General features: G+C 41.0%; 1 protein-coding gene across 2 annotated transcripts in view; it reads right to left on the bottom strand.

The window, feature by feature from the left end:
* Positions 1 to 539: 539 nt before the first annotated feature.
* Positions 540 to 13330, bottom strand: part of PNP (purine nucleoside phosphorylase) — a 54666-nt gene continuing 41875 nt past the window's right edge. For both annotated transcript variants that reach the window (XM_082244048.1, XM_082244047.1), the window contains exons 2-6: positions 6357 to 6526; positions 4531 to 4634; positions 2029 to 2204; positions 1213 to 1403; positions 540 to 787 (exon numbers count right to left, since the gene is read on the bottom strand). In XM_082244048.1, the coding sequence (XP_082100174.1) occupies positions 570 to 787; positions 1213 to 1403; positions 2029 to 2204; positions 4531 to 4634; positions 6357 to 6526 (859 nt within the window). In that variant the 3' untranslated portion in view covers positions 540 to 569. The remainder of the gene's footprint in view (positions 788 to 1212; positions 1404 to 2028; positions 2205 to 4530; positions 4635 to 6356; positions 6527 to 13330) is intronic.

The following is a 13330-nucleotide window of genomic DNA, read 5'->3' as shown; positions in this document are numbered from 1 at the left end:
CACAATTGTCTTATTACAAAACACTTCAGGCTCAAGGTAAAATGAGAGAGCAATGGAGTGAATATTGGACACATAAATAAAAGTATCTACAAGTGTGAAACATGTTGTAAACCCTTAAATATTGGTATATGTCAGAGTGTGCAGCAGAGGAATGAATTGTGGACATTAGGATAGTTGGATATTGGTTTGCAGTTGAGGAATGTGCTGTTGTGCCACATGCTGGTATGTGGGTACAGTTTACATGTAGAGAATAAGTTAATGTGTCATGATTAGATGACGCTAAAGCTTGATACACACTATACAATTTTCTTTAGATTCTTCCCTTTAGATTTACCAAAACCATATAATATGGGGTCAGACCTAAACACTTTCAATTTATATGCAGTCAGGCAGGCCCTTGCACTACATAGTTGAAGGTAAATCTAAAGGAAATCTACCAACAAAAGTTGTACAGTGTGTATCCAGATTTACACTCAACTAAGAGGCAATGAGTGATTGGCCCTTTTTCAAGAGAACAGAGAATAGAATAGCAGCCTTATGCTTTCTCCACCCATGAAGTTCCACCATATTTAACACACATTATTGTTTGGTTCTATGCGCTGAACCAGTAGAGAAACCAGTTTCTCCAGGAATTTGGCACTGTCTTTTCCAGCCTGCAGCACTTCTTCATGACTAGCAATTGCTTCACTGTGGTAATCCATAACAGCCTTGTTTGTAACAAGAGACATGCCCAGGACCCTCAGGCCACAGTGTCTGGCCACAATTACCTCTGGAACAGTGCTCATTCCTGAATAACACAAAGGGCAAAAAAAGAAATTAGGTGAGAGGTGTTCGAAAAACTACAAAAGCCACAAGGTTTTCAAAAGAATACATTTAAAAATATAAAATAATTTACACGGCTGATCAAAGTAAACTCTATACAAGTTGCCAAGAATGATTGTGCATGCCATTTGTAGATTTCTGCAAGCTAAATATATGCTGCACATCTGAATGCCTATATTTTATTCACAAAAAGGAGTATATACTACAGGTATACAACAACCTGGCTTTCTTCCTAGATACTTGCACATTTTATGGAACAATTAATTGGAAATTGCTTTGCAATATGTCAGGCTCTACCTTGTATTTAGGAAAATTTGATTACGTTTCCTCTGTGTACATTTTGTATATCTGTGTCTATTTGCTGTTTTTAGATTAAAAATTAGTACATACCCACTGCATCAGCCCCAAGACTGTTCAGCATTCGACATTCAGCAATAGTCTCAAAGTTAGGTCCCCCAAGGCTACAGTATACTCCTTCTCTCATTTTCTCCACATAGCCCAGCTCCTGCCCAATTCCTAGAGCCAGCTTTCTCAAGTCCTTGTCATAAGCATCAGACATGGGGGGAAAACGAGTACCAAACCTGTTGGAGATAGAAAAGTGAGAGAATAAATTAGGCAGTTTGAACACGGAGCAATTTCTTAAAACAAAAAAGTGACATTCCATTTTTAACGGATTCAAGCACTATTTATACAGTTGGTGTGAGAGAAATTTTGCATGGATTAGGCCAAGATGCCATACCTATGAGGAGCATCAGACCGTCCGGTTTACCCCAATGCTTCTTAGGGAAATAACCGCTTAAAAAAAGTATCTGTCCACAGTTGTTTTCCCTGAAGTAAGGTAACACAGGACCTGTTTGCATGCATCTCCCACTCATTTCTCATTGGGTATAAACATAAATGCATGGCTGAGCATTCATCTTTATGGACAGTATTTTTAGCAACGTGTTACTCTACTGTAGAATAATTACATTTTCTTTTGTGAATATCATATAGCAGGGATATGCAAACTGTGGCCCTCCAGCTGTTGCAAAACTACAAGTCCCATCATGCCTCTGCCTCTGGGTGACATGCTTGTGGCTGTCAGTCTTGCTATGCTTCATGGGACTTGTAGTTCTGCAACATCTGGAGGGCCACAGTTTGCATTTCCCTGCCATATAGGGTTTACTGAAGTAAAAGGACAAAACCAGTGATTTAAATTGAACCCACCTATCCTCATTTGGACCAATGAGTGGATTCTGTCCTGCAAATCCTGGCATATTAATGTGATCCATTATCACCATAATGTCCCCAATCTTATAATCCTGATTCAAGCCTCCAGCAGCATTGGTGACAATAAGTGTTTCTACACCCATAAGGCGGAAGACACGAATTGGAAACGTCACCTGAAAATAAATATAAATTATGTTAACACAGCTTATGATTCCAAAGCTTAAAGGACATAAAGTAAACATTATTAAAGTTTAAATTCAACATCATGCACTATATAAAAAAAAATTCTGTCAAAGTTTCACATGAGCAATAATTGGCTACATGCAAGTGACACTCTAACCCCCATTCAAAAAACATATTTAATGTAGAATTCTTCAAAACTTTGAAATGAATCCCGATGGCCAGTTCTATCCCTAACATGAGTGTCACCAGGAGCGCAAGTTAAAGTTGGCTGGGCTGATATTGGTCCTCTACAGTAATCTCTGTATTGAAGATGCTTCTGTAATAAAGAGTTTTTATACCATATAGATCTTAGACTTTTGCCATGTACTAGTTGATTTGATGAAATTTGGCGACTTATTTCAAAAACACTGGAGAGCATGTAATGAGCAGACTTGTATAAAGTACTCGAAATTTCTACTTGAGTAAAAGTACAAGTGCTCGATCAAAAAGTGACTTGAGTAGAAGTGGAAGTGCTCGCAGAAAAAGTTACTTAAGTAGAAGTACTAAAGTATTCAACATTTTTTTTACTTAAGTATTGCAAGTAGTTTTTTCAAAAAATTTGCTACTTAAGTACTAAAAGTAAAAAGTACCAGTAGTTTTGAAAAAAAAATTCTACTCAAGTACTGAAAGTAGAAGTACAAGTACTGTGTTATGTAGTTATTAAAGAAAGAAGTCAAAAGTTTGAACATCATATTGTTTTTTATTATTTCAAATGATTTATTCAAATGATTAACCTGTGTTTGTTAGTAGTTTCTTGATGCACTTTAATCGCTGTAGCACCATTTATTTGTTTGTTTCACATTTTCTTTTTATTGGAAAGATTTGGTATAGCAGCTTTTATTATACACAGCCTTTATTTTCGTATGCGCTGATTTACAAATGACATTATACACATTTTTTTGAGCTTTATGCAACCTGCCATCTACTGTTCTGGCAGTAGTAATTTTTTTAAAAGTAACGAGTAACTATGCAGCACAAAAAAAAAATACTTGAGTAGAAGTATCGAAATCATCGAAAAAATGTAGTGAAGTAAAAGTAGAAGTAGGAGAAAAAAATTCTACTCTAGGAAAGTACAGATACCGCATTACGGTACTTAAGTAAAGTACTTAAGTAGTTCTACTTCGTTACTATACATCTCTGGTAATGAGCAACAAGTAACCGATTTATATATCAGCATTCATCTGGTCTATAAACCACTTCAGGTTCCCCCCCCCCCCCCCCCTTGCTGACAAGGCCATTTTTTGCAACACGGTACTGCATTACTTTAATTGATAACTGCGCAGTTGTGCGACACTGTACCTAAATAAAATGTATGTCCTCCCCCCCCCCCCCAAAAAAAAATAGAGCTTTATTTTGGCGGTATTTGATCACCTCTGCATTTTTATTTTGTGAGCGATAAACAAAGAATAAAATATATTTTTTTTTTACTTTCGGCTTTAAAACACATCCAATAAAGAATTTTTTTTTTTTTAATCAATTTAGGCCAATATGTATTTGGCTACATATTTTTGGTAAAATAAAACCCAAAAGGCGAACATTGATTGGTTTGCGCAAACGTTATAGCATCTACAAACTATGGGATATTTTAATATATTTTTTTTACTAGTAATGGCAGTGATCAGTGACTTCTAGTGGGACTGCGATATTGCGCCGGACAAATCAGACACCTAACTGATACTTGACTTTTTTGGGGACCAGTGACACCAATACAAAAATATGCACGGTAACTGTACTAATGACACTGTCAGGGAAGGGGTTAACATATGGATCGGGGTTTCTGCTTTACAGAAACAAAAGGATCCATGTCTTCTGCTCTGACAGAATGACAATCTGCCCTGTTTAGCCAGGCAGACTGTCATTCTGTCAGAGTACCGAATGATCAGTGGGTGCCAGTGGCATGCACTCGCGCCCAAAATCCAGAAGTGCAGAATCACACTATATATATATATATATATATATATATATATATATATATATATATATAAAAAAAATACACACACACACACACGATTCTGCGCAGCGCGGCTGCCCTGTAGCTGTAAATCTGCTTTGGGGCGGTCAGCAAGTGGTGGACACTTGTGTTGTGAAGTCTGCCTGTTTTAGGTAGGTGTTTTCCTCTCTGTTCATTGATGTTCTTTGCTTTTCTTTTAAAGATTGACTAGAAAAACAGTAACTGTTGTTCAGGAGCATAAATGGTCAAGAACCATGTACCTGTGCTACTGTTCTCCAGGGCGTAGCCATGATTCTAAGCCTTTATAAAAAAAAAAAAAATCTCACCTTCCACAATGGGTAACCCTCGTAGCAGTGGAACCGTCCTTGCATGCACACACATGGTTTCCCATTCAGTTTCCCGAATATAAGACGTCCAGCATGCCCAGGAACTGCAATAGAGAGGAGTGGAGAAAACATTAGCCAGGAAATAGTAGAGGAAAGTAAGAAAGCATTAGCCAAGGACTGGAGAGCATTTCAAAATGATTAGTCAGAAACTGAAAAAAAGAGGGGAGTAGAGGTCTGGAACCAGTGGCAGCCCGTTCATTAGGGGCGCAGGGGGCGCTGCCTCCCCCCCCCCCCCCAGCCATGCATCCAGCCCCCTAATCTACATGCAGGGTGCCGGATGCATGGATTCCAATAGAGGATTTTTTTTTCTTTTTGAAGCACGTGATTAGAGCCACAGCCTCTAATAAGGCTTCAAAAAAGGGTGTGCACTGTGCCCTGAGCCCACCCAGTTGTATGGCAATAGCAAATATTCGCTATGGTCACACTATTTCTCCTCCCTGCCAATCAGGAAGAGGGTTGTGAGACCCCTTTCCCCATTGGCCAACAGGAGAAGCGATCTTACTGGCCAGCGACTCAGCCATCCAGCACTCCCTGGTTCGGACACGAGAAAAGGAGGCAGGTCGTTCGGGGGGGGGGGGCAGAGAATATGGTGTGTTGTTTAGCCCACCTGCCGTCCTTCCATCCGTTAGGGGAAGGGGGGGGGTGCATTGGTTTTCCACCCCTCCCCCAAAATACCGAGCACCAGCCGCCACTTTCTGGAACTATAGTAGAGAAGAGTGGGGAAAGAATCAGCCAGGGATTGTAGTAGAGGGGGTGGTGAATAGATTAGCCAGGGACTGAAATGGAGGACAGTACAAAAAGGAATAGCCAGGGAGTGTAACAGAGGGGAGCAGAAAAAGGATTAGTCATGGACTGTAATAAAAGGAGATTAGACAAGGGATCAACCAGGAACTATGGTAGAGGACAGTACAGAACGGATTATCCAGGAACTGTAAGGCTGCCCATACATTATTGTATTGATTTTGTACAAATTTTCCCTTTAGATTTGCCAAAACCACATCAATTTGCAGTCAGACCTGAACACGTTCAATTTATATGCAATGAGGCATACCCTTGCACTACATAGTTGAAGGTAAATCTAAGGGAAATTAAACAAGAAAATTGTATAATGTATTGCTAGTTTAAGGCTTAACCAGGGGCTGGAGTAGAGAAAGGATTGGCTTGTTTTGGTGTAGAGGAGATGAAAAGAAAAGATTAACCAGGAACTGTAGTAGATAAGATTAGAGAAAGGATTATCCATGGGCTGGAGAGTAGATAAAGGATTAGTCAGTGACTCCTGTAGGAGGAGAGCAGAGAAAAGATTAGCTAGGGACTGTAGTGGAGATTAGAGAAAGGATTATCCAGGGACTGGAGAGTACAGAAAGGATTAACTATGGACTGCAGTAGAGGAGAGTACAGAAAAGATTAGACATTCCTTTCTGTACTCATTAGAACAGCCCCTACATATAGCGCAACAAGTTATATGCACAAATGTGTTAAATATTTATCACACTAAAAAAGCCATTGAAACAAATGTATGTCTTTTTGTAGCTTCTCAGTCATCCCTTAGTCTTGTACTTCACTATATTCTTTAGAGCAGGGATCCTCAAAACTACGGCCCTCCAGCTGTTGCGGAACTACACATCCCATGAGACATTGTAAAACTCTGACATTCACAGACATGTCTAGGCATGATGGGAATTGTAGTTCCCAAACAACTGGAGGGCCATAGTTTGAAGACCCCTGCTTTAGAGGAACAGATCTTTTTATTACCTTAGTTAACATACCTGTGCTGTGTGGGAAGTTGGGGATTTCACTGTAGGGGAAAACCACCTGGTCCTTCAACAGTTCACCCAAAGCTCCAAGTCCAGAGCCACATACAATGGCCAACGTAGGGCGGTGATCTGTGTTAGCCAAAAGCCAGTCTGCGGTTTGTTGGTATTCTTCATACGTGTACCTGAAAACACAATTTAAGATTACACGACTTGTACAAATGTCTTTTTAGATGCCAAGATCACATGATCATAATCAACCAGTACGTTATTGCCTCCTGTAACAGCTGTCAAGTACCCTGTAGCAAGTTTTTACCATTTGATTGAAAGACATGGATCTAGATTTAAAGGAGTTCTCTTATATTTCTAGACTGAAACAGTATTGAGGTGACAGCTTATTTCTATGGATGTAGGACGGTGGCTCTTGCAGTCACTGCAAAACAACCATTCAAACATTCCATTTTATTGGAAAACCAATGAAAGTGAACAATTTTTCCATTTCAAATTGTTAAGAGTAGGGCCCAAAAGAAGAAACCACAAGATGCCAGGTGTTGCCTTTTAGAAAGGCACTCTAGTTTTGCTTTGTTAATGGAGTCTGGTCTAACCTGATTTTATATCTAAACTCTCCTAGCTGCCACCTACCTGTCCTATGTCAGTGCCATTACTGTCCACTGAGGTGGTTTCACTGGACAAAGAAGGACTTCGCAAGGACTTGGCAGAGCTTAGCAAGAACGTCATGTCATGCCCTATTATTAATACTGAAACTAAATTTGGGAGGGGCACAGAAGCAGCTTTTCTGACCAATAGAGGAAGTAGCAGGCATTTTATACAGGCTGCATTTAGACAGGAATTTACTTTTAGAAGTTTGAAAAAAGAACACAGATTCACCTTAAAGACGATTCCAGCCAAAAATGCCAAGATAAACATGAATAGCTAATCAAAGGATAAAAAAAAAACAAAAAAAAAAACAAACAACTTTTGCTGAAATGTTCAGCTTAAATGCAAAGATTTCCCCCTCAGTACTTTTTTTCTGCCACTAGATGTCCTCAGTTTGATGGCCAACATTATTTAATTCACTCATTCTGAGCCCAGGTCATCCTGGACCCTCCTAAGCCTGTGACTGGTCAGTGAAAGGAGGAAGTGCTGCATTACTTCCTCCCTGCCTGTTAGTAGTCCCTGGAGTGTGATCCAAACACTGATCTGGCTTCATAGTAGAGCTGCACAATTAATCGTAAAAAAAAAAAAAAAAAAAAAAAAAAAAAAAAAAAATTGTGATCTCGATTCAGTCTCCCCCAACCCCCCCTCACGATCCTAGAACTGCATTCATACAGAGCTGTTCTCTGCTCACTCATAGCAGTCAAAAAAAAAAAAAAAAAAAAAAAAAAAAAAAAAAAAAAAAAAAGGAGCCTCTATGAATGTTTATCAACATTGTTAAGGCCGCTAGATAACTATAAAAACACAATGTATCATTTCGTTCTTTTAGATCAAAGGAATTAATTTCTGTCTGCAAGGCCCCTTTCACACGAAAGATCCGATCTGATCCGCCTGTCAGTTTTTTAGGCAGATCTGATTGGATCCTCCATGCATCCCTATGGGGCCGCAGATGTCAGCCGAAACAGGTCCCCTGACACCCTCTGCTATACGATCCGATCCTGTCCGTGAAATCTGGACGGATGGAAACCCTATTTTCCATCCGTCCAGGGGATCGGATGCGAGCGGACAGGCAGTCCGCTCATCCGATCCCCCCATACAGAGCAGCGGGGCTCTGACAGCTCCATCTTCACACACAGAGCGGAGACAGAGCTGTCACCTGCCTGCTCAGCGGATCGATCCCCCGCTGAGCAGCACGGAGTCCGCCAACGGAGGCAGACCGTGTGAAAGGACCCTAAGTGAGGGCAGTTTAACCTCTTAAAGACTAAGCCTTTTTTTGACACTTATTGCTTACAAGTTAAAAAAATGTGTATTTTTTGCATATACATACACATATATACAGTGGGTACGGAAAGTATTCAGACCCCCTTAAATTTTTCACTCTTTGTTATATTGCAGCCATTTGCTAAAATAATTTAAGTTCATTCTTCTTCCTCATGAATGTACACATAGCACCCCATACTGACAGAAAAACACAGAATTGTTGACCTTGTTGCAGATTTATTAAAAAAGAAAAACTGAAATATCACATGGTCCTAAGTATTCAGACCCTTTGCTGTGACACTCATATATTTAACTCAGGTGCTTTCCATTTCTTCTGATCATCCTTGAGATGGTTCTACACCTTCATTTGAGTCCAGCTGTGTTTGATTATACTGATTGGACTTGATTAGGAAAGCCACACACCTGTCTATATAAGACCTTCCAGATCACAATGCATGTCAGAGCAAATGAGAATCATGAGGTCAAAGGAACTGCCTGAAGAGCTCAGAGACAGAATTGTGGCAAGGCACAGATCTGGCCAAGGTTACAAAAAGATTTCTGCTGCACTTAAGGTTCCTAAGAGCACAGCGGCCTCCATAATCCTCAAATGGAAGACGTTTGGGACGACCAGAACCCTTCCTAGAGCTGGCCGTCCGGCCAAACTGAGCTATCGGGGGAGAGGAGCCTTGGTGAGAGAGGTAAAGAAGAACCCAAAGATCACTGTGGCTGAGCTCCAGAGATGCAGTCAGGAGATGGGAGAAAGTTGTAGAAAGTCAACCATCACTGCAGCCCTCCACCAGTCGGGGCTTTATGGCAGAGTGGCCCGACGGAAGCCTCTCCTCAGTGTAAGACACATGAAAGCCCGCATGGAGTTTGCTAAAAAACACCTGAAGGACTCCAAGATGGTGAGAAATAAGTTTCTCTGGTCTGATGAGACCAAAATAGAACTTTTTGGCCTTAATTCTAAGCGGTATGTGTGGAGAAAACCAGGCACTGCTCATCACCTGTCCAATACAGTCCCAACAGTGAAGCATGGTGGTGGCAGCATCATGCTGTGGGGGTGTTTTTCAGCTGCAGGGACAGGACGACTGGTTGCAATCGAGGGAAAGATGAATGCGGCCAAGTACAGGGATATCCTGGACAAAAACCTTCTCCAGAGTGCTCTGGACCTCAGACTGGGCCGAAGGTTTACCTTCCAACAAGACAATGACCCTAAGCACACAGCTAAAATAACGAAGGAGTGGCTTCACAACAACTCCGTGACTGTTCTTGAATGGCCCAGCCAGAGCCCTGACTTAAACCCAATTGAGCATCTCTGGAGAGACCTAAAAATGGCTGTCCACCAACGTTTACCATCCAACCTGACAGAACTGGAGAGGATCTGCAAGGAGGAATGGCAGAGGATCCCCAAATCCAGGTGTGAAAGACTTGTTGCATCTTTCCCAAAAAGACTCCTGGCTGTATTAGATCAAAAGGGGGCTTCTACTAAATACTGAGCAAAGGGTCTGAATACTTAGGACCATGTGATATTTCAGTTTTTCTTTTTTAATAAATCTGCAACAAGGTCAACAATTCTGTGTTTTTCTGTCAGTATGGGGTGCTATGTGTACATTCATGAGGAAGAAGAATTAACTTAAATGATTTTAGCAAATGGCTGCAATATAACAAAGAGTGAAAAATTTAAGGGGGTCTGAATACTTTCCGTACCCACTGTATATATATATATATATATTTTTTTTTTAGCAGAGACCCTAGAGAATAAAATCGCGATTGTTGCAATCTTTTATGTCACACTGTATATGTGCAAAAGTCTTTCAAACAGTTTTTTGGAAAAAAATACACTTTAATTAAAAAAAAAAAAAAACTAAAAATTAGCCCATTTTTTGTGTATGTATGTATGTATGTATGTATGTATGTATGTATGTATGTATGTATGTATGTAAAAGATGATGTTACGCTGAGAATCAAGATCTTTATTCTAGGCAAAAAAAAAAAAATTGTGATTCTCATTTTATCCAGAATCGTTCAGGTCTACTTCATAGGCAAGGGAGATTTAGCATGTTTAAATCTACCCCAAGAGAAAATACTTCTCTAATTATGGGGTCTTACAAAACACTTGTAATAGTAGTAGTAGTAGATCAAGTAGTAACGTGAGAGCCCCAGACAAGCATCCCACTGCTACTCCGAGTCACTGCTCCAGAAAACGCAACAAGAACCACATGATGAACTCGTTTCCTTTACATAGCTCTTGGCCTAAGCTTTATCACGTTACCGCTATTCTTAGAAAAGGACGGAAATTAAGAGCTCAAGGTTTCCAAGGCAACCAACACCACAGGGAAACTTTATTCAAAAAACTTAAACACACCAATATATTTCCTTTCTAGGCTTTAGGAACCAAATTCTTTATCTGGTTACTTGAACACTTTCTATACTGATGTAACTGAACACTCTCCTTTAGATCCATCACCATCTATGTAGTGCAAGGGTCTGCCTGATGGTTTAGGTAGGTCAACCAGCTACATCGAAGGAGCCAGGAGGAAAGAAAAAAAAGAAAAAGAAAAAGAAAAAAAAAAAAAACTGTCAGCCAATCAGCCGCAGTCATTGTTTGGGAATTCTGACAGCTGTCAGAATACAACAGTCAGCAGGGGAGATAAACCATCTTCACTTTTTTTTAGTAGCATGGATAGAGAGATGTGTTGGCCCGCAGGCAAAGCAAAAGAAATCCATTTGTGTATGGTCAGCTTTATGTTGGCCATACGCAATACAAAAAATCGTTCAAACTCATTTTCAAAAAACAAACACTCGGCCGTGAGAGCAGACGATCGTGCCATCATGTAATGACTGAATTTTGATCGATCAATTGTTCAATGGACTTAAATTAATCCGTTTTTTTTTTTTCATTTTGTCACACATGCCTATTGAAACACATTAACCTTTCAATTTATCGTTCGGCAGAATCTTCCAACCTGTTCCTTTGATTTTTCAGCTCTGAAAAGTAAAACCGATTTTCTATTTGTGCCCATTAACTGGACGAAAAATTAACAAACGGACCAAATGACAGATTTTCGAACGATTTTTCGGCTAGTGTATTAGGCTTAGTTTCCACTATTGCGACTTGTTGTGCGACTTGACACATGTCAAGTCGCACAGCAAGCCAAAAGCCATTCCTTTCAATTCGGCCCGGTTTCACTGCCGCGACTTGAGTTGCGGCGACTTCAAAAGTAGTTTGTGCACTACTTTTGGGCCAACTTCAGTGCGACTTCCCTCTATAATGAGGGACAAGTCGCACTGAAAGCCGCAAACAACTTTCACTACGAAGTCGCACTAGAAGTAGCACGACTTTGTAGCCGCGGTAGTGGAAACGGAGCCTTAGTCTAATTTCTGCAAGTGGCGACTGTGTAAACAAAGTAGATTTCAGCTATAGTAGTTTTATAGGTTGTTTAACCAATTGAAACAGACAGACAAATAGGAAACCTCTATATACAGGACCCTATACCCAACCTCCATATACAGGACCCTATACCCAAAGTGGAATCAGAGGAAGGCAAAAGAAAAAACCCCTATAAAGCATGGTCCAACTTGCTCCAGCAGGCAAAAAATTTTCTTCCTGATCCCCCAAAGGAAAAATGAATCAAATAATTTGAAGTGAATGCACAGCTCATCTTTGCGTTGTTTAACAATTACTGCGGTTTAATTTGACTTATTTAGAGGGTATAAACCTAAGCTCTACAACACAGTACAGCTTTGTCCTACATCCCATCTACTTTCCTGCACACTGCTACTCTTCTCAATACCAGCGTTTATTATAAAGCGGCGGGTGGTGAATGCTCAGCCAGGAAAGAGTTTGGTAATTAAAAGAAACATAAAATGGTACCTTTCTTTCTCCCTTCAGAATTTGGCCAGATACATAAAGAATCTATCAGTACAAGTTTACTTTCAGATTCTAGGCCATAGAAAGCAGCTGTGTGTAGGCTGAATAACACGGTCTGCTTCTCTCTGAGAATCTGCCAGCTTACATTTTAATCAGATGTACGGTCCAGCCAAAACAATATCGTCCCAGGAACAGAATGACCCTTTTTTGTGAGAAAGATATGCCTGGAATTTGTGCCCGGCATCCTTCCTGTTCAGCAGAAATGAAAAATTCCATTATTGTATTATTAGAACGACTCTGACGCACAGCCAGATATAGACTGGTTAGGGTTACCTAGAAACTGGTTTGTTCAGGGACGTTCAAGGGAGTGTGGATCTGGCCTGACCACATCGAGAGTAGTAAAAGAAATACTAAAGGCCTGTTTTTTTTTTTTTAACCAAAAAAGTCCACTCTGTGAAATGGTTTTGCACAGAACAGCCCAGATCCTCCTCTTCTTGAGCCCCACGCCAACACTCCTGGCTCCTCCCTCCCCTCCAAGTGCCCCCATAGCAAGCTATTTGCTTTGGGGGCACCTGTGCGTGCTCGCTCCTGAGCCCTGCTTGTCCTTAAGAGATACCCAAGGCTCTTGTGCACATCGCTGGATTGAGATCAGGTTCAGGTAAGGTTTTGTGGGGGTGCATGCAGAAGGTTTTTCACCTTCATGCACAGAATGCAGTAAGGTAAAAAAAAAAAAAAAAATTCAGCCTTCACAACCACTTCAATGCCCCTTTCCCACGGGCTTTCCAATCCGATCCGCCGTAGCCATATGGAGCGGCGGAGGTCAGCGAAGACATCTCCGCTGACACCTGCTGCTATCCGATCCGATCCTGTCCGTGAAATCCGGACGGATGGAAACCCTATTTTCCATCTGTCTGGAGGATCGTATCGGATCGGATGAAAACGACCAGGCGGCCTGTTCTCATCCGATCTCCCCATAGAGGAGAGCAGGGATCTGTCAGCTCCATCTCTGCACACAGAGCGGAGACGGAGCTATCATCTGCCTGCTCAGTGGGGATCGGTGGATCGATCCCCTGCTGAGCAGAACGGACTCCATCAGGCACACCGCCCGTGTAAAGGAGCCTAAGGCTGGCCATCTATGGCCTTGTTTAGTGTAAGTATAACGAAAGGTAATTTTTTTTGTTTTGGATGGGGGTGAGAGATTAGA

Source organism: Pelophylax lessonae, assembly GCF_965119305.1.
Source record: "Pelophylax lessonae genome assembly, chromosome: 1".
Lineage (NCBI taxonomy): Eukaryota > Metazoa > Chordata > Amphibia > Anura > Ranidae > Pelophylax > Pelophylax lessonae.
The sequence above is the reverse complement of the archived record's forward strand: the minus strand, read 5'-3'. Positions and strand labels throughout refer to the sequence as shown.